At 43.0% G+C, this 21,451-nt stretch overlaps 1 protein-coding gene across 1 annotated transcript in view; it reads right to left on the bottom strand.

The window, feature by feature from the left end:
• SHC2 (SHC adaptor protein 2) overlaps positions 1 to 21,451 on the bottom strand; it is a 68,656-nt gene that overhangs the window by 34,765 nt on the left and 12,440 nt on the right. Inside the window, exons 2-7 of the mRNA XM_088478437.1 lie at positions 11,394 to 11,464; positions 7,868 to 7,928; positions 7,624 to 7,743; positions 6,848 to 6,901; positions 6,711 to 6,762; positions 469 to 595 (exon numbers count right to left, since the gene is read on the bottom strand). Coding sequence (XP_088334563.1) covers positions 469 to 595; positions 6,711 to 6,762; positions 6,848 to 6,901; positions 7,624 to 7,743; positions 7,868 to 7,928; positions 11,394 to 11,464 — 485 coding nt within the window. The remainder of the gene's footprint in view (positions 1 to 468; positions 596 to 6,710; positions 6,763 to 6,847; positions 6,902 to 7,623; positions 7,744 to 7,867; positions 7,929 to 11,393; positions 11,465 to 21,451) is intronic.

Raw genomic sequence — 21,451 nt, 5'->3', positions numbered from 1 at the left:
TCTGCATAGCCCGCAATTCCATTTACACAGCCAGAACATGCCCATGGCACACATCCTATTTGTAAACGTCAAACTGCCGCTCAGCTACACCTACTCAGTTGAAAGTAGAGATGCAGCTGAGATGCATACGACTACTAATTGCCTGTATTTGCTCAAAGTTGCGGACACAGGCTCTGACACATGCGCAATTGCTAAAAATCAGTCAGCAGAGCAGAGTTGCCTGCAGTTCGGAATCAGAATCATATTGTGCGTGAAAAGACAATACTACCTGTTAGTAACATCCCCACTGTATTCACTTTGATGTCCTAGCTCTGCAAGTGTTAGCAGCTAAATGCTTTGCGGTGACATTACATTTTGTGTTAGGCTCAGGATTTACAGTATCTTTAAAATGTTTTCCTTATGAGAACATTTACGGATAAAGACTCAAATAAAAAATGTTGCGAAGGTTAAATGGGGTTCCCATCCTACCTGTCTGGGGGTGCTGCCACTTTGGGAGGGCTGTGCAGGAACTGTTTGAACCTCAACTCAAAGGCTTGTCCTACAGTGCTGATCACACTTTGGGCCAACCCATCACAGCACTCCAGAATGTGACAGGCTGTGGATGATTTGGGGACACAAAGGGACAGATGGGAAGACAGGGATGGTTCAAAGAAGGACAGAAAGGGTGGTTCAAGAGACAAAAACAAACATTAACACCAAGATGAAATCCACAGATGGTTTGAAGTGTGAAACAAGGAAAGGAATAATGGGCAGATGTTTTATGCTAATCATCATGCACCAATCTATCTCCTTGAATTACAAACAATGTACAAGCACAACCATCATTCTTTTAATTTATCCTTTCTAGCAAAATCATTACCTTTCTCATCTTCATTCCATTTTGGTTGTTGTATTCTGTGTGTCATATTTCCCTATTTTTAATGACGAGCTTCACCAGTGATACTGCCGATACGGTTAAATTGATTTAACTAACATTAGAACAGTGTTGAAATATTGACATCAGAATTCTCCTGCACACACTGAGCCTTAGAGAGTGATAAAGTGGAGAGAGATAAACTATCAACCAATCAGCTCCTAACTGTCATTTTTCAAACACAGCCTGTAAAGTTAGTTAGGAGCTGATTGGTTGGTACTTTATCTCTCTCCACTTTATTACTCTACAAGGCTTAGTGCATCTCGATACAGAGTATGTCGACATATTCACTGTCAACAAACAATATGTATTCCGTTTTACAGCTTCCTCTACATGGGTCCGTGTTTCCATTTTTTTATAAATTAATGTTTTAAATTCTCTTTTAATAGTTTTCTATAGTGTTTCACTTATGGAGTTACGGTAAGGCTTGGCTTATAAATATTGGCTTCACATTTAAAATTTGGTCACTTTGGGGGCTTTGTTTGGGATGGAGGGTTAGGGTTAGGTAACTGCTTTTGTAAGATTGGGTTCTTATTAGTTATGTCCTTCCAAAACTATGCGTGAAACACTTGCTTTACCTAAGCCAGCCTGATTGGAAAAATGTGTTGATAACCTTCATCTGTGGGAGTTTTCTATCAATCACTGACTTTAAACTCTTATGAATGCACTTTTACAGTGGTAAATTTCTCCTGACTGCAAGGATCATGGTAATGGCATTCCTAATTATGCTAGATCAGTGGTTCTCAAACTCCACACAGTTCACATTTTCCAAGTCACCCATCAGGAGCACAGGTGTACTCATTACTCACTGATACATTTTTTTTTAAAGGTCCACAGGTGAGCTAATTATTTCACTTGTGATTCTGTTAGGAGACCTGGAAAACATGCAGTTTGGGGTCCTGAGGACCAAGTTTGAGGACCTGTGTGCTGGATGAAGGAAAGGCAATTCACAAATAAATGTTTTAGTATGAAGTTTTTTAACTCTCGCTATTTTGATTGAAACAAATATTTTCCACAGTTCTGACAATACCCAAACCATATGTATCTGTCTAGTCCAGAGGTTCCCAAACGCAGTCCTGAAGGCTCCTCAACAGTTCAGGTTTTAAAGATATCCATGGTTGATCAAAGGTGGTTAAATCAAATTGACTGAAGTACTAATTAAGTCACCTGTGCTCAACCATGGATATCTCTAATACCTGAACTGTTGGGGAGCCTTGAGAACCACGTTTGGGAACCTCTGGTCTAGTCCATAAATACCATTCAGAATCTCCTTTTGGCTACCAAATGCCACAAAAACCACATATATTAGCATAGATTGTGTCAAACGAAATTCCGTCACTGGTTACTAATTTGTCCATGCCCTCCTGCAACTTTTACTACATACATGGTTTTCTCTTTTTACTTCCCAATATTCATGAATGTGTTATATTATCTAGCCAGAGTTTTTTCTTTTTTTTTCTTTCTCTGCCCTGTGGGTATAAGTGTGTCTAATGCAGAGATCTACACACCCAGGGGTTACAAAATATACAACTCTTACATAATCATGTAAGGCTTTAGGAGCAACAAAATAAATCAATAAATAGAAGCCACAAAAATAAAATAATACTTTAGTATAGGGAGGCATTTTCAACCCTATATAATAAAGATGTCTGATGGTGGCCAACTCTTTCAGTACATCAACATCAGATGTATGAATTCTGAAACATAAGCATTCCAAGTGACCAATGTTCAGCGACTAAAGGCCCCCATACATCAGCAATCTGAAAACCACAATTGAACAATTTGAAGATTAATTGCCCGAGTTTAGGAATTCCCAATCTAGCAATCTGCGTCCATACATTACAAATCTGTTTCAGTGATTTGCAGATCATTTTCTGCAAACACAGATCTGCCAATCTTGATAGGCCCATCATTTTACTGGTAACGGTCTGCAAATCTGCTGATCATCTCCATACACTAGGAATATACAGCCCCAATCCATCTGTGAAATTCAACATGTAGGACAATCTAATCTAACAATTCCAATCACTTTTTGGTTGCAATCTGCGATCTGTGAAGCCCATACATTGCAGATTGTTATACACAATCATCTGCAAATTGCGGAATTGCCACAATCGATTGCTGATGTATGGGGGCCTTTACATTGGGAATGTTTTGGAAAAAGTGCCACACTAGGCACCCTAACGAAGATTGATTTGGAAAAGCGCATTGCATACGGGCGAGATGCACCAACATCAGAAATGCAGTCAAACTCTCGGAAATGCCGTTTTCGGTGGTTTGACAGCATTTCTCATATGCACCAAGCCCCAGAATGTGATACATTCCGGTACTTGGATGTGGTGGGCAATGCTATTGTCAGATGGTGTTGCCCAATAGAAGCCTATGGCCATCTATTCACGACACCCCCCTGGGAAAAATCCAATCAGACCCCTCCCAGCACCCCCTGCGGTGCTAGCTTCCTTCTGCGCATGAGGTTGCCAGAGGGACTTCTGGGTCATAAACCCGGAAGTCCCTCTCTCGCAAAGGACAGCTCGTATCGGGAGAGCTGTCCTTTGCGATTTTCTTCATGCAAAGTCATGCATCCCGTCCGCGATGTTTGTTTCAGTAAAGTAAGTGGTAAACGCGACCAAAAACTGTAAGTCGTTATGTGATATGAAAATGCATATTTTACACACAAGAAAAGACACATATGCCCAGCTCTATATGCCCCCCTCCATGTACATTTGTATTGTGTATATGAATTATAACGAATCTACCATATCTGTGTTCAGTGGAGTCACTAGGGGGGGTGAAGACTGCATTGGGTTCCTCTTCAGTGACAGGGAGCAGAGCGCTGCAGACTAACATCACAGTGCAGTGCCCGTTTTCCATCACTGAAGAGGAGCCGGCAGTGCAGGGAGAGTCTCTGGGGGCAGCCTGGCATCTCTTGGAGTGCTGGGCACATCCCCAGAGTGTTGAAAATTTGGGTGTGTGGCATGGTCACATCCTCTTTTTGGCGACACACACGCAGGGGGTTTCCTAGACGCACTGGGTGTCACCGACCACAGTGCCACCATACTGTAGTCCAGACATTACTATTCCTCAGAAACAACCCTCACTTGAGTAATGGCAGCATAGATGTTCTTAAGATCTATGCTGCCATTACTCCACAAATTCAAAATAAAACAAAATTGAACTTTAGTAAATATACCCCCTTATATTTATGTATTGCATTACTAATTATTTATTATAAAAACTGTAAGTATACTGCTTAGAAGTACATTTCAATTATTAATTAAAATGCATCATCATACAACATACTGTAGCTTATTCTATGCATATTAGGCCAAACGTGGTCCTTAAGGCATCCCAACAGTTCAGGTTTTAGAGATATCCATGGTTAAGCACAAGTGATTAAATCAAATGAACTGAGGTACTAATTAAGTAACCTGTGGTCAAGCATGGCTATCCTTAAAACCTGGACTTTTAGGGTGTCTTGAGGACTGAGTTTGGAAACCTCTGCCTTAGGCATTAATAATTGTAACAGTAATATTTAAATAAAACATCTTGCAGACCAAAGGTGCCCAACCACTAGACGATTAAATTGAGCGATTGAACGATAACCATATCGTTATCGTTCATAAATTGTTTGCAAAAATGTGTAAAATGACCAGCGACACACGCTCCCGCTGGTCGTTTATATATTTTTTCGGGCACAAAAAACGGGGGATAATTGAATAACACAAAACAAAGATAGCGAAAACTAAAAAATTACTGAATTCCCCCCATAATGTACTAATGTGGCTATACCATTTATGTCCAGTTCGACATAAGTTTTCTCTATTAAAAAAAAGTTTATTTCCTCAACTCTTGCCCAAGAGGGTGAAAAATAAAAGAGCTTAGACAAGTGATTGGTGGGACATATTAGGAGCATATCTCATGTAACACAGAACTTTGGCTACTCTCTAAAATAACTTCCATCTGTATTCATCTTCAGGGTTATTTACTAATATTTCTCCAAGGTGCAAATCTGCACTAATATAACAGCAACAAGTCAGACATTTGATTTCATCTGTGTAGATAATGAATGCAAATCACACTTAAACGCACCCCCTGAATCTCTAGTAAAATTCAGGAGATCCAGGAGAGTAGACCTCCTCTTGGATCCCACAAATGTTCCTAGTGAAGAAAGCAGGGGTTTTATGATGCAATTCACTACGTCATAAAGTACCACTGTGCTGTGTGATTATGATGCAAATCACATAGTCATGCTCCTCAAAATTTACCTCACCTTCTTCAGATGGGAGTTCCAAAATGTAGGCAAGTCTGTGTAACTGTCTAATTATTGCTATTAGATTAATGCAAATTTGCCCGGTTGAGCAATGATAATATATAACCATACAGAGTGATGACATTTCCACATAACAGTTTTGCACATGGCTGACAAATCTGTTGGATCTGATTTGTATCAGTCTGACACATTTGGTGTATGGGCCTGATTTAGAGAAATACGCTATGCCGTGTTTACGCAGTTGAGCGATTATCGGTAAACAGCACATGCGTCTTGGTAGCACTGTGCATGCATCAAAATACTGTACCATAGTCGCTCGCTGCAATTTATCATTCGCAGTGTGAGTGACAGGCTGACAGCTTTTGGGAGAGGTAATGAGGAGTGTCGGCAAAACCGCAGATGTGTCGTGACCATTCTCGAGGTGTGTCGCTGCCTGCGTCTGTGATCCCATATGCAGGAAACATGGTTCCGGCCTCTCACTTCCCACGGTCATTCTTGCGGGACTGTTGACTTACTCAGGACTGCGACAATCGAATGATCTGCGAATGATGCTGCGTCTGTGCACGCAGATGCTGCGAATATTTACGCAGATGCCTAGATTTGCATAGCCTCAGGTGGGTGTCTCTATACATCTACCGGCGGCTATGACATTTGCATACACAGACGCAGCTGCAATGCTATTAGGGTACTGCTCTGAATCAGGCCCAATGCAAACAAAGAATTGAGTGTTGTACTCACTAAGAATCAGGTTTTCATAGCCACCGATATTCTGTGGTTTTTGCCTGCAGGATTTAAAATCGGACCAATAATAATAATAATACTGTATAGAAAACATGCCTGGGTTTTGCATTTGATACTATTGCCATTTTAATTCCCGTTGGCGAAACCACAGATCAGTGTCTTTGAAATCTGAACACTTAGTAAATAACCCCCAAATTGAATGTATCTCTCCACAAAATGAGAGCATGAATAACTCTTAGATGTAGACAAAATTAATTTAGAGAGCACAATTAAATAACATTAAAAAGAATAAGCCTGAAATTGTAAAAACAATATTCATACTAAAGGTAATTTATTAGACAAATATTACTGAATAGACAAGTTGTTATCTATTATAAGTAAGAGTTGAAGATTACAGTTATAAGTAAAGGTGCCCATCCACTAGACGATTAAGTTGAACGATAACGATCGTTCAATCGTTTGCAAATGTGTTTAAAACAACCAGCCATGCACGTGCCCGCTGGTCGTTTAGACATCTATCATCTTGCAAACATGCTGGACAACCTGATGATATCATCAGGTTCAGCATGTTTCCAGATTGATGAGCCTGCACTGAATGACTGCTCGTTCAGTGCAGGCTCATCACAGACTGACAAACGACTGCACGATTACAATGTTGTAATCGTGCAGTCGCTTTCAGATCTTCAAGTGGATGGACACCTTAAGAGCTGAAGATTACAGTTGAAGATTATTACAGCACTACGGTATCTATGGTATCCCAGCATACAACAAGAAGGAATTGGTTACCTCTCTGGTTAATTGGATCCTTGGCTACGTATGCTACATAATCTGTTGTGTCCTGGGAGAGAAATAAAAATATCAATGTTTTCACTCATCCCTTAACCTGGGAAAGAATGAGAAATACGTGTGCAGCTCATACGTACCATATCCCCTCCTGAAGCAAAGGAGATGGCTTGCATGTGATGATTGGCGATGACCTGCATAGAAAACAGATATGTCAGTGTACAGTATAAGCCGCTTTAGTTACTGGCTCCTCAGCAGGTGATATACACTACAATTAGCACAAGGACATTAGCATTAGGAGCTTTGCCACTGCAAAGTGTAAGATAGTAACATGTTTAATAAAACACTCCAGGGCAGAGCAATAATGCATTACAGTAGTTTATTTTAATAAATGACACACTACAGGAAAATGTGCCATACAAAAAGGCATAGGGCCTGGTTCAGAGATGGACGCTGTGTCCATGTTGGACGCCAGCGGCCGATGTTTTCAGTCTGCGCATGCGTCCGAGTTGCCCTGCGCGTGCTACACGATGATTACCACTGATGGGAGACACCGAACAAATTTGGACACAGAGAGAAGCCATGTCAGTGAGCGTTCCTTGGTGGTAACGGGGGTGGCTACCCACAATGTTCAATGTTCTCCACTGATGTGAGGCCGATGGTGCATCTTAATACGCAAAGCAGCGGATTAGTGCCGCAGACGGTGGATGTCTCTCTACGAATCCCAGTCGGCCATGGCATTAGCATGAAGACAAAGTCGCTCTACATAAAAAGAGGCAGTTGCGGCTGCATTAGAGTCTACCTTTGAATCAGGCCCATAATGTTTAAATACACTGAATTCTGGGAGCTGTAAAGTATGGATTAGATATTGAATGATAGAAATGATCATCTGGGTATGTAGGAGTAATATCCTTACCTGCCGGGTGGTTGGGATACTGAGATTAAGTCCGTCAGTGGATATATTTACAGCAACGCTTATTCCTGCGAAATGAAGATTACTCCGACCCAAAACTGAAGCTAAAGATTTATTCGGTGCCTACAAACAAACAAGGAGAAAAAATGGTGGCCCACAGAGATGCTATGCTTCATGGAAAACAACATTTCTGTTCAGGAAGGGTCCTGGCCATCATTTATTCATGTGGTCATGACAGGTCACTCACCTTCTTTTTCCAAGTCCCTCTCACTCCAGGAACAGCCTCATATAGCCTGTTGATGGCCTCTCTGTGAGACAAGAGGACATTGAGTGTTATTTAACCTTATTTATTAAGATTTATTTAAAATAGGTTTCTCTCTGTGAGAAGACCCCTGCAGGTAATAGCATGGGATGGATAAGCCTATTTAAGAAGGGTTGTGGTGGTAAATGTACAGCTACAATCCAATTTTAATTTTAGGCTTGTGATAATCAGGGATCAGTAAATGAAAGAAGTGGCTTACAATATATTAGGTCATATATTTCTTGACTTTATTGTGTTATGTACTAATTGTGCCAAAAAATCGGCATCCACTCAAACATTTGCTTTGTTTTACATGTATTAAATAAATCAAAAGCAATTACTGATTGATTCATATGGGTTATTGCTCACTTTTGAAGTTTGTAATGTGCTCACAAATAACCATATGTGAGTGTTTTCATTTAGGTTTATATTGGTAGGTTATGCTGGGTACACACTATACGATATATCGTTCACACAGCCGACTAATTATATCGTTCGCACAGCCGACGAATGACATAGTTAAGCGCGTCGGCTCTTGTGTACACATAATATATCTGTGAAAGACGTCCTTCACAGATATATTGTGCCGCCCTTGCAGCACGGCAGATGCACTATATCTTGCAGATCTATCATGTGCATCTGCGGGTGTGTGCTGGTGACCCACGACCGGCCCATTACACTGGCCGCAAGAACTGCCGACACTGACATCACAACTGGGCGGTAGTTGTGATGTCTGGCCACACATATCGAGCAGCCGATAGGTAGGTGTGTAGGCTTACTAAATTGGTTTCTTGGTCTGTGTGAGTTCAGCCAGCTACTGGGTCGCACAGGAGTGTACCCAGCATTACTCCAGCTGACCGCACACCCTTCACCCATTATAGATACACCATTGCCCTCACTATATCGGTGGTGGTGTATACTTGCAGCAGCTTTACAGGCTCTGCACACACCAAACAGCTGGAGAGTCTCAGGGTTGTGTCTGCTCAAGAGGAACACTAGGGAGAAAGACGAGTAGAGACGGCGTACATGCGCAGTAGCACATGTTAGAGCTCAGACCTCTTGCAGACCTCTTGTCTAGCTACCTGTCTGTAGCATGGATGGAGGCAGTGCCAGAGAGCTCCTCATCCAACAGACAGTGATCATGGTGACATTCATCATGTCTACACGGATGATATGCCGACATGATGAACTGTCGACAAACCGTCCCTGGTCTAGTAGAGTCTTACCTTCTCATGGCAGCAGCGACAGCTCCAGTGTTGTCTTCTGGGTTCCGGCGGTCTCATGCAGAGCAGTTGTGGCGGCGACGTCTCAGCAGTGGCGTTCCAGTGAGTACTCTACCCTCTCTCCTTAATCCTAATACTTACCTCTAACTCTCCCCCTAGTGCCTAACCCTATCTTCCCTTCCCTTAGGCACCACCTTCTGTTTTCGTGGTTTGACCGCATTTCCTGTATGCACGAAGCTCCGGAAAGTGAAACTTGGTCCCAATAGGCAACGCTTATCTTTACATGGCGTTGCCTAATAGAAGCCTATGGGTTTCTTTTTGGAGTTTACCCCAAGAGGAATCCATTAGATCCCTCCCAGAGTCCCCCCACAGCTCGCGCATGTGCAGAGGGACTCCTGGGTCATAAACCCGGAAGTCCCCACATCACGTAGGACAGCTCTTTCCAGGAGAGGTGTCCTTTGCTGAAATCATCATGCATTCGGCGTTACTATATGGTACAGCGTTCATTGACGGGTTGCATAGCATCCAAACTGTGATGCTTGATGCACCTCACCTCCAGTCCATATCTCCCCAAACCTTCAAACACTCATCACTCATTAAAAACCCATCTCATTGCCATGACCTACCACATTCAAACCTGAAGCCACTCACACTAGGTACTGCTTGATCCTGCACCTGACTACACTCACTGTGAGCAATGGGACTGATACAGAGTAACATGGTAAACAGTAGCAGCTGCGTGAGTTACTAAATTATGTTAATGGCTGCAGAAGGCAGCTGAAGGAAAAAGACGCCTAATGCCGGCATTGAAGATACAATTCCTGCATCCAAAGAGGCAGCATTGGATCACCATCACAATCATGTTCACAGTCATTGCCCTTCTGAGTAAGTCTACACAGACGGTGTAAGGGTTAGCATTACTGCCTCATAGCACTGAGGTTGTGGGTTCAATTCCCTCTACGGCCCTAACTGTGAGGAGTTTGTATATTCTTGCTGTGCTTGCGTGGATTTCCTCAGGGTGCTCCAGTTTACTCCCACACTCCAAACATATACTGATAGGTTAATTGGCTCCCAACAAAAATGAACCCTAGTGTGTAAGTATGTGCATGTACATGTGGTAGGAGCTTTAGATTGTAAGCTCCACTGAATGTCCAGATACTCTCTGTAAAGCACTGCGGAATATGTGTGTTCTATATAAATAACTGGTAATAAATAAATAAAATAAATCTAAGCTTACTCATAATGTGGGATGGTACTCCTCAGGTGGGGCCAAAAAATCTGCATTAGAAGATGCAGACCCTGGCCTAGCCACGGCTACAAAATGGAGGTGATATGTCCGCAATTTGTAGAATGGTCCCCGATCTGCCCCTCTCAACCAGTCGCAGCATATCAATCGATGAGATCGCAGAGTAGGATCTGCACATGCGCAGCGTGACCTATGCGCATACACAGATCAAAAACCATTGCGGGATTGCAAAAACATCACAATACCTGGATACTCTGAATCAAGCATGTTGCTTGCTGATGCTCCAGCCCTGAGTGCAGTCAGGATGTAGTTACATTGCCTACCGTCTGGATACCGGCTGATGAAATCCCGTCGCCGGAATCCCGAATCATGGACAGAAGACCAGCGCCGGAATCCAGACATGAGTGGAGATGCCGCTGCCGGGATCCCGACAGACGGCATACCAATCGAAAGAATAGCAGGCATCCTTAGCTCTTAGCTGCAGAGGGGGGCGGGGGTTAGGTTTAGACACCCCTGGGGGGTTAGGGTTAGGTTGTGGGACGTTAGGGTTAGGCTGCAGACAGAGCAGATTAGGGTTAGGCACCTCCGGAGGGGGGTTAGGGTTAGGCACTAAGGGAGGAGGGTTAGGTTTAGGCACTAACCGGGAGGGTTAGGCTGCAGGGTAGGGAGGGTTAGGGTGTAGAAAAGGAGAGTTAGGGTTAGAGGGTGAGGGTTTGCATACCTACGTATCCCCTGATGGGATTCTCAGCATCGGGATGCCGCTGTCAGTCTTTTGACACCCGGCATCCTGCAGTCATACCCGACCCCTGCAGTCAACTATTCCCTTTCTGTCTGAACTTTTCTCCTACGTGCTAGATTGAAACTACCATAAAGAAGTTCTATGGAGTATTGTAGCGAATAAATGTAGATAGATAGATAGATAGATAGATAGATAGATAGATAGATAGATAGATAGATAGATAGATAGAGTAGGTTTTAGTTTGATGTATTCGGTATCACTGACCTTGTCACTTGTGTCCTTGTGTTAAAATCCAGAGATCTCATGGAACGTAGAACTTCAATGCAGCCCATATACTGGCAGGTGAGAGAACATTATACAATGTTAGAGATTAGCAGATTTACCTAGGCATGTCATAGTTTGTATAGAGAAATACCTGTTAAAAATAAAATACATCTAAATATATATGTAACTGTTATGCTGCTTTACATATAGATCCCAGAATTTAAATATTAGAGGTCATTTCAACAAATATACAGGATAAAAGAAAACTTTAAAACCTGGGACAATGGATAATATAATCCAAGATGAAGCAGACAGTACTTGCAGGGCCGACACTACAACTTGGTTGTCTAAGGCAGTGGTTCTCAAACTCGGTCCTCAGGACCCCACACAGTTCACGTTTTGCAGGTCACCCAGCAGGTGCACAGGTGTAATCATTACTCAATGACACATTTTAAAAGGTCCACAGGTGGAGCTAATTATTTCACTTGATTCAGTGTGGAGACATGGAAAACATGCACTGTTTGGGGGTCCTGAGGACCGAGTTTGAGAACCTGTGGTCTAAGGGCCTGATTTAAGCTGCATACACACGTAAAGATTTACTGTCCAACCATCCAACTAGTTGATTGGTTGGAATGAAAATCTGGTAACATATGGGAGTAACTGATGATCAGCAATTTGCTCCTAAATGCCAGAAAACAGATGAAAATGGTCATCAGACAAGTTTGTTATATGTTTGATCTAAATAATTTGTTCAAACAACAGTTTATGTCCATTTTCCGGCGTTTGGGAGCAAATTGCTGATTGTCATTTACTTTTATACCTTACCAGATTTTAATTCCAACCAATCAACTAGTTGGATGGATGGACATAAAATCTTTATGTGTGTATGCACCTTAGAAAGAGCAAGTAACTTGATAAAACCATGCTGCACTACAGGTGGGGCAGATCTAAAATGTGCAGAGAGATTTAGATTCTGGAGGGATGTGTCCAAACTGACATCTAAATTGCAGTGTAAAAATAAAGCTGGAAAGGATCCCTACAGGCTGGAGATCCACCTGAGTGTCATCTGGCGAGTCCTTAGGAAGAGCCCAGCCAGTGGCGTAGCTTCATCCCAGGTGCCTGGAGGCAAGATAAATGTTGGTGCCCCCCCAAAAAAAATAAAAAATAAATAAAATTAACCATCCCCTCCAGCACCTATGCCAGCCCCAGCTGCCGTCGCCCCCCCTATGCAGTTCCCCCAGTAGTAGTCCCCCTGTGCAGTGCCCTCAGTAAAGGGCCCCCTATGCAGTGCCTGCCTACGTAGTGCCCCCCAGTAATGGTCCCCCTATGCAGTAAAAAACATATAGGAATTGCGCTGCTGGGGTATAATTAATCACTGTTTAATAAATAATTCCATATGGAATATCAAGGTATAATAATAAACACACATAATAAAAATCCCGATAAAAAAACAAACATAATAAAAACAGAAAAATGAGTGGATAATAATGGAAATATAGAAGTCTACCCGTGCAGAATATTGGGAGACAAATATTAAACAAATGGACATACACAAAGAAAAAGATAATGGGCCAAATGTAATAGGGTGAGAGTTTAGAAAAGTGAGAGTTTCTGACACTTTTTAAACTTTGACAATGTATTAGAGACCAAAAACAAAGTAACAGAGCGAACTTGCATGTTTTTTTAGACTTAAAAAACTCTCATGATTTCAAATCTCATTGAGATGTTTTCCCATTTTGAAGATAAAACTCAACCAATGTGAGAGTTTACTGCTAAACTCTCACCTTATTACATTTGGCCCATAATGTGTCAAAATGTAACCATGGTTAAATAACAATGTATCATCTCTAAAAAAAATATCAGCTGATAGCTAAAAAATGCATAGTTGCTCTGTTCAGACAGATCGTAAGCCTCCTTAGCAAGGCAAAGTCTGTGGGAGGTTTTAAATGTATTCCCTATATAGGGCAAATGGCTCAATTTAGCACACTGGATAATTCAGCTAGTATAGGCATCAACTTGTATAAATGCACTCACGGTTGGTAGACAAGTCCTGAAAACACGGTGTGACCGTTAGTCCCCGATATTTACCGTGAACTGGTGAACCTGCACTGTTGGATAGCGCAAAGAAAATCCAATGTCTGTGCACAGATAGTCACCGGTTCCAACCGAGCGTCCTCGGAGCTGAGCGGGGATCAATGTGTTTGTTTGTTAGTTTTTTCTCCTGTGGGAGCCAATATGTTTTATTTTTTTTTACCTGTGGGGGCCAATGTGTTTTATTTTTTTCTGTGGGGACCAATGTGTTTTATTTTTTCCTGTGGGGGCTAATGTCATATATTTTTTTTTTATTAATGGAATTACTTTAGAGGGTTGGACAATATCTAGCTCTCCATGCCCCAGTTCCATACTGCTCCTAATGCTTATTTATATTTCCCCTTAATTTTTGCAACAAACAGTGGTGTCACATGTGTACTACTATATCAGGCTTGCAAAAAGATGCACCAGGTTACACAGCCCTGTCCTGTGACCCGTTTGTAAATTCACAACTTCATTTCAAATACTGTACATGAGAAAATGTCACAACTTTTGTTTTTAAAATTATGTGCACGTATACCTATCTTTGCAGCAAAACATATGCTGCTACAGTAAGTAAAATAATACATTTATAAAGAGAGTGTATACTCAGTCATAGGGGCATATTTGCCAAGACTATAAAAATGGTAATACACTTATGGCTCTGAGCAGTAAAATCTGACTAAAGCAGCTGTAATTAGACTGCAATTCTCAATTAAACCACAAATTACTGACCTAATAATTGTGCTGAGGTCAGCTGAAGACCATTAATAAATATATCTATTAGAATAAGTACCTTTTCCATGTTAAACAGTAAACACAATTCATTCCCAATGTAAAAGTATACTGTGTAAACATAAGTTACATAACTAATTACCAGTTATAATGAATACTTCTAAAAATAAAAATGTTACTGTGTTTAATGTACCCCAGGAAGCTTATTTGCTGGACCATTGTTTAAAGATGTAAGATCCACAAGAGTTTTTCCTGGATCCACAATTACATCTTATACTGGTGTGTATGTAACAAACCGTTTTCAAAATATATTTAATCAGACTTCTAATAGCCAGAATGGCAGGTAGGATGGTATACTTAGAAAAAATGGCTGCTAGAGATGAACCACAGTGCTCCCATTTTAGTCATTGCTTTGTTGTGTATAATGAAAATTTTTCTGTTTGTTATATCCCTTTTCCACCAAAATTCCGGGTCTGACCCGGAGTTGGAACAGAGTTCCTATCCGGATCAGACCCGGAATTTAGCCGACGCCGACTCTGAATTTAGCCGACGCATAGACCCGGCTTTCCCAGCGTGAAAGTGGACGTTTGGAGATGATGTCATCTCCAAGCGCCACTGAAACCGGACCAATCGGCCGGCTTGCAGCGCACTCCAGGTCATCGTGACCCGGAGTGCGCTGTTCTCACAGCAGGGTTTCACGGGCTAAGCCCATGTTAAACCCTGCTATTTACCTGGGTTGGATTGCCGGGTCACTCGACCCGGCGATCCAACACTCTCCCCTTTTACACCAGGGAGCTGCCGGGTTAACTCTGCAATAACCCGGGTTTTAGCTCCGGTGTAAAAGGGGTATTACATTGGGGCCAGTATAGCAGGTGAGGGTTCTGTGTTGGATGAATATCTTAAGGCAGTGGTTCCCAAACTGTTCGCCGTGGCACCCTGGGGTGCCTCTGGTCTCTTGCAGGGGTGCCTCAGGTTGGTGGTTCAGCACCAAATCAAATTATTTATGGCCAGTGTAATGTAAATATGTGGACAAACAGAAGCTCAAACCTGTCCAACACCACATAACTGACCCTATGGATTGACAGGTCAGCACAATTTACTTCACTTTACTACTGTACTACATTTTTACTGAATTTCTCAATAACAAACAATTGGCTTAGGGGTGCCATGAAAACAATGCTGATACTCTAGGGCGCACTGATTCCAAAAAGTTTGGGAACCTCTGCCTTAAGGAAAAGTGAATAGCGACATAGATACAATTGAAAGTATATATGACTTTCATACTGTATGCTTCTCCCGTTCACATTTCAACATGATTATTGAGACTATTCATTATGTAAATTAACTTTCTTTCTCGCCATAAGCGCCGGAGAATTCGTCATTGATCCGGTGCAGAGACAGCTGATCTGAAGATCAACTGTTCCCGCAAATGTCTTAGTAGCGGTGAAAATGAGCACTGACGAGTCTGACTCAGCATTGCTAGTGCGCCTGCGTGAACTGGGGTTCACGCAAGCACACAAAGCCCCGGCGTCCAGCAGAAGGAGCCAGGAGCCCGGCAGTAGCTGAGGGATCCAAATGTATCCCTCTTTGCAACCGGGGCCTCCTTCCTATAGGGATGTAGCAGGGTGCGGGAACAAATGCCATCTGAAGATGGCAAATATATCCGCAGTCAAGTTCAGAAAATATTGTATTTTTGGTGCTTGATGAATTTGAGCCCCATACTAGCGTATGGGAACAGCGTGCAAGATTAGGGTCGGGATACATAATGCATCAAATTCAGGATGCGATGCATCCCACCACTCTTTGCATGCATGCCAACGTTAATTATACCAGTATGCATAAAGGAGACTGCAATGCTCCCTCGGTAAGAGCTGTCCTTTGTGAATGACCCTGAAGTTCCTCTGACCTCCTTGCACACCACAGGGGATGATGGGCTTCTCTCTGAAGAGAAGCCCATAGACTTCTATAGGGTAACGCTATCTGAAGATGGCTTTACCCACCGCATCCAAGCTTGGTACATATGAGAAATGCGGTCAAACCCCCTTAAACAGCATTTTCAGGGGATTTGACAGCATTTTTCACATTGCTGCATCCCGCTGAAAGGTAAGCAGGAGATATCCGTGATATCTCCTCATTACCTTTATAATGATTGGCCCCAATTCTTACATTTTACAAAAAGTAGGTGAATATGTTCATTTTCACCTGCTTTTGTATAAACGAAGTGATAATGAATAAACGCCTATATGTTTGATCATATTTTATCTTGCTGAACTAAATAACAGTAGTTTCCATTGAGGTTTCTCACTTCAGTGTTTATTTATAACAGCATACACTGGTCTGATAGACACCTCTGTTTACTATGTGAATATATAGAGTCAGAATAAAACTATGGTATATAAGGTGTCATGAGAACAACTTACCAATACAAGGCTTTGCTCTGCAACAGCTGTTATATCTATCCAAATGTGTTTTCCAGGGAACATTAAATACAGCATCATTTCTATTTTTAGAAGTACCAATTATCATTGGCAATTATTAGTTTATGTCTAGATACTTTTACATTGGGAACATTGTATTTACTGTTTAACATGATTAAAGGGATTGTTTTTATACATATTTTTATTAATATTCTTCAGTTGACTTCAATACTGTTATTTGGTTTGTAAACAGGGCCATATTTCTCATACAAAAACAAATGTATTTGCTGACAATAGATCTAGACATCAAGGGGTCATTGTTGGCTTTAAGATGTGGGGAAACCTATAAAGAGCATTGAAGCAGAACATATACTGCTGCAAGGTTAGCCTATAAAATATATATATACATTATATATATATATATATATATATATATATATATATATATATATATATATATATATATATATATAGTACATATTTTCTTCTAATTGTTTTTCAAATAATACAGCTACCTGGATAAATTAATTATGAAACCATAATAGGTTTCCACTTTAAGGAACATTTGTTTTCCTGAGGGACAGGTTCCCCTGTGCTGTTAGGCCCCACATCAGTTGCATAGGCTGCTTTTGCTATAGTTAGGCCCTTGGGAGGGAAAACAGATGGCCAAAAGCCAACATAGAGATCACTTAAGATATGTGTGTGGCCCAGCATCTAAGATACATTGCATGTGTTTTAAATCTTCTTACTCTCTCTCTTTACTGCTGTGTACTAAGTAAATGCCTGAGGTGCTCCCCTCTCCTTCTATGTAGCAGAACATATACCATTTATCTTATGAGGCCTGCAAAGTTCCCTGGTCAGTAACATTCCGTTTGTCTGGGGGGAAAAAACAACTTGGAATTCTGGTTGGCAAAATAAAGTCATAAAATGGAGTGTGAGGCATTTTTATCACAAAATAAATACAGTACAGTATATCTGTGTTTTGTACTGTGATTTAAGACCAGGCATTTCTATGCTGCTCACAGGGCCGGCGCTACCATTAAGCAGCTGCCTAAAGGGAGCCGGCCCCTGGAGGGCGCCACTGAATCCACAGCAGGAAGGTCAGTGACGCTTGCACATCCCCGGCGCCTGTTTAATTGTGCCTGGTCTGCGCCTTGTGACCCCATGGCTGTGTGGGAGCCGCATGCATCCGCAGGGTCGGATTAAGGGGGAGGTGCGCAGGGGGCGAGTATTCCCGGACCTCCTTCTCTCTCAGGTTGGGCCCCCAGCCTACTCCAAAGCAGCTCTAGCGCTGCAGTCTGGAAAAATGTTTTGCTTATCTCTAGCCTCCGCTGCCCTGCGCTGCTGCTGGCAGTGGAGGCTGGAGACTAACAGGATCGGTCCCCTCCCTGGCCAGTGCAGTGGTTGGCACCTGGCCTGTCAGCCTTCCCTACTTTCCTCCTCCGGCGTTAATGAAGCGGCGCTGCGCCTGCGCTACTGACGTCAACGAGGAGCAGGACAGTGGTGATCTGGTGCTGGGGTACAGCTGGGAGCCTGGAACTCTTGGAGGACTGAGCTGAATGCAGCGCACCCCAACCTGCAGAGGTAAGTGAGAAAAGGGGAATCATTAAATATATTATATAATGACTGACTGAGGGTGAGGGGTATCATTAAATATGTAAGGGCTGGGAGTAAGGGGGGATCATTAAATAAATATATAAGGGCTGGGAGTGAGGGGGGATCATTAAATAAATATGTAAGGGCTGGGAGTGAGAGGGGATCATTAAATATATGACTGAGGGTGAGGGTATCATTAAATATATAAGGACTGGGGATGAGGGGGATCATTAAATAAATATATAAGGGCTGGAAGTGAGGGGGGATCATTAAATATATAATGACTGGGGGTATCATTCAGGGCAGTTTCTAGGGTCTGAGGCTCCAAGTGCGAGCAGTCAAAATGCGCCCCCCCCCCCTCCTTCAAGAAGCAGTAATATTGTGGAGTGGGCGTAGCCTCATTGTAAGGGGGTGTGGTACCACAGTAAGGGAGAGTGGCCTCGAAAGACCACAGAATGTCAGCCGCTGTGACTACTGAGCCCAGGGGTGGCTAACCTGTCAGAGGCAAAGCGCTGAAAAATATATGTAGTTAAATCAAAGACAGACAGCATGCGCGTGCCGAAGGCGTGCACTCAAAAATTGGGTTGTGGCCTAGCTGTCACAAGCCCACGCCGCACTTGTGTGTGCATGCCTTTGGTGTGACATTTGCAGAAGTATGACCTTGTATCACACCCATTTTTAGTCAGTTTGGGGGTCGAGCCCATCACATTGAAGATACAAGCCATAGCCACATAAAATACACTGAAATAAGCCAGGTCCACATAAAATACACTGAAATAAGCCAGGTCCACATAAAATACACTGAAATAAGCCATAGCCGCATAAAATACACTGAAATAAGCCAGGTCCACATAAAATACACTGAAATAAGCCAGGTCCACATAAAATACACTGAAATAAGCCAGGTCCACATAAAATACACTGAAAAAGCCACTGCAGGATTACACTGCAACAAACCACTTCCACATAAAATATATTGTAAAAGCCAGAGGCACATAAACTACGTTTTAAAACCACATCCACCTCAAATACATTATTAAATCCAGAAACACATAAAATAAATTTTGAAATCCAGAACCACATAAAACACATTGAAAAAACAAGATTCACATAATACACACTTCATTCCAGCCCCCTCCCTTGCCATTCCATCCCGACAGGTCTTAGGCTTCTCTCCCACTGGCTCTCAGGCAAAAGTGCCAATTATGCAGTGCCTCTTGTAGTTGTCCCCATATGAAGTGTCCCTGTATTAGTGCCCCTTATGCAGTGCCCCCTGTACTTATGCCCCTTATGCAGTGCCCACAGACTATACAGATATTACACACATATGCTGCAGCCTGCACCCCCCCAACTGATATTGCGCACATATGCTGCAGCCTGCACCCCGCCAAGTGATATTGCACACACATGCTGCAGCCTGCACCCCCCCAAGTGATATTGCGCACACATTCTGCAGCCTGCACCCCGCCAAGTGATATTGCACACACATGCTGCAGCCTGCACCCCCCAACTGATATTGCGCACACATGCTGCAGCCTGCACCCCCCCAAGTGATATTGCGCACACATGCTGCAGCCTTCACCCCCCCAAGTGATATTGAGCACACATGCTGCAGCCTGCACCCCCCCCAAGTGATATTGCGCACACATGCTGCAGCCTGCACCCCCTCAACTGATATTGCGCACACATGCTGCAGCCTGCAACCCCCCAACTGATATTGCGCACACATGCTGCAGCTTGCACCCCCTTCGCGGAGGTACAGTTACCTGGTGAAGCTGCAGCACATGCTTGTCCCAGTCCGGAGTGCGGCAAATGGGAGCGGACAGCCAGGGCCCCTATGTGACTGTGAGAGCAGAGGGCTGAGACGGGAGTCTCAAGCGGCATACGGAGGCATAGAGGGCAGAGAAGCGGGCCCTCCTTCAGGAGTCCTGCCACATGACACCCGGGGGGAGTGAAGGACGGAGGTCTCACTCTCAGCCGGCGCCCGGAGTGTCAGTGCGGCTGAGCGGGTAGAGTGGCATCCTATCATGTGACAGCCATGAGGATAATAGGGAGGCGGCAATTGGACGCTGACAGCGCGGCGCGTATTTTGTGATCATTGATAGGGTGGAGCGCCCCGTGCGATTGCACGGGTCGCCCGCCCCTAGAAACGGCCCTGGTATCATTAAATATATTAGGGGTAAGGGGGATAATTAAATATATAATGGCTGGGGGTGAGGGGATCATTAAATATATATGGACTGGGGGTGAGGGGGATCATTAAATACATTAAATATATAATGGCTGGGGGTGAGGGGGTATCATTAAATATATAATGACTGGGGGTGAGGGGGGATCATTAAATATATAATGACTGGGGGTGAGGGGGGATCATTAAATATGTAAGGGCTTGGGGTGAGGGGGGATCATTAAATATATAATGACTGGGGGTGAGGGGGGATCATTAAATATATAATGACTGGGGGTGAGGGGGGATCATTAAATATGTAAGGGCTGGGGGTGAGGGGGGATCATTAAATATATAATGACTGGGGGTGAGGGGGGATCATTAAATATATAATGGCTGGCGGTGAGGGGGGATCATTAAATATATAATGACTGGGGTTGAGGGGGGATTATTAAATATATAATGACTGGGGGTGAGGGGGTATCATTAAATATGTAAGGGCTGGGGATGAGGGGGTATCATTTAAGGGATTAGTGTGAGAAGATCATTAAATATATTATATAAGGGGTTAGGGGGAAGATCCTTAAATATATAATATATATATATATATTAGAATAATAATATATGTAATTTACTAACATATTATATTATGAGTTGTTGGGAGGTGGAAAGAAATAAAATCATACAAAATACAAGGGAAGAAGTGGGGGGGATATTTACTACACATAATAGAATGGATTGTGTCTTTGTGTGTGTATATATATATATATATATAGTATGTATATGTTATGTGCCCCCGCTAGTAGGATCTGTGCTGCTGCCCCATGGAGGTGTGGGTGGAGGAGGCGTACGCACCACGGGCACGGTCAGGGGAGGTGGTGCAAGTGGGAGAGGGCCCCCCTGTCATAAGTGCCCCTGGCCCCCCGAAAGCTTAATCGTCATGGAGCGTGAGGTATTGCGGGCAGAGGCTAAGCAGTCATCCCGGGTCATACTGCAAGCAGCACAGGGGCTTGTCCATTGGAGCTCGTGCTTCATGTACCGAAGGGGGTGGAGGGCGCCGTCCGGACTGTGTG

Source organism: Taudactylus pleione, unplaced genomic scaffold (genome assembly GCF_031769625.1).
Source record: "Taudactylus pleione unplaced genomic scaffold, aTauple2 ptg000214l, whole genome shotgun sequence".
Lineage (NCBI taxonomy): Eukaryota > Metazoa > Chordata > Amphibia > Anura > Myobatrachidae > Taudactylus > Taudactylus pleione.
This window is presented reverse-complemented; position numbering and strand designations above follow the sequence as displayed.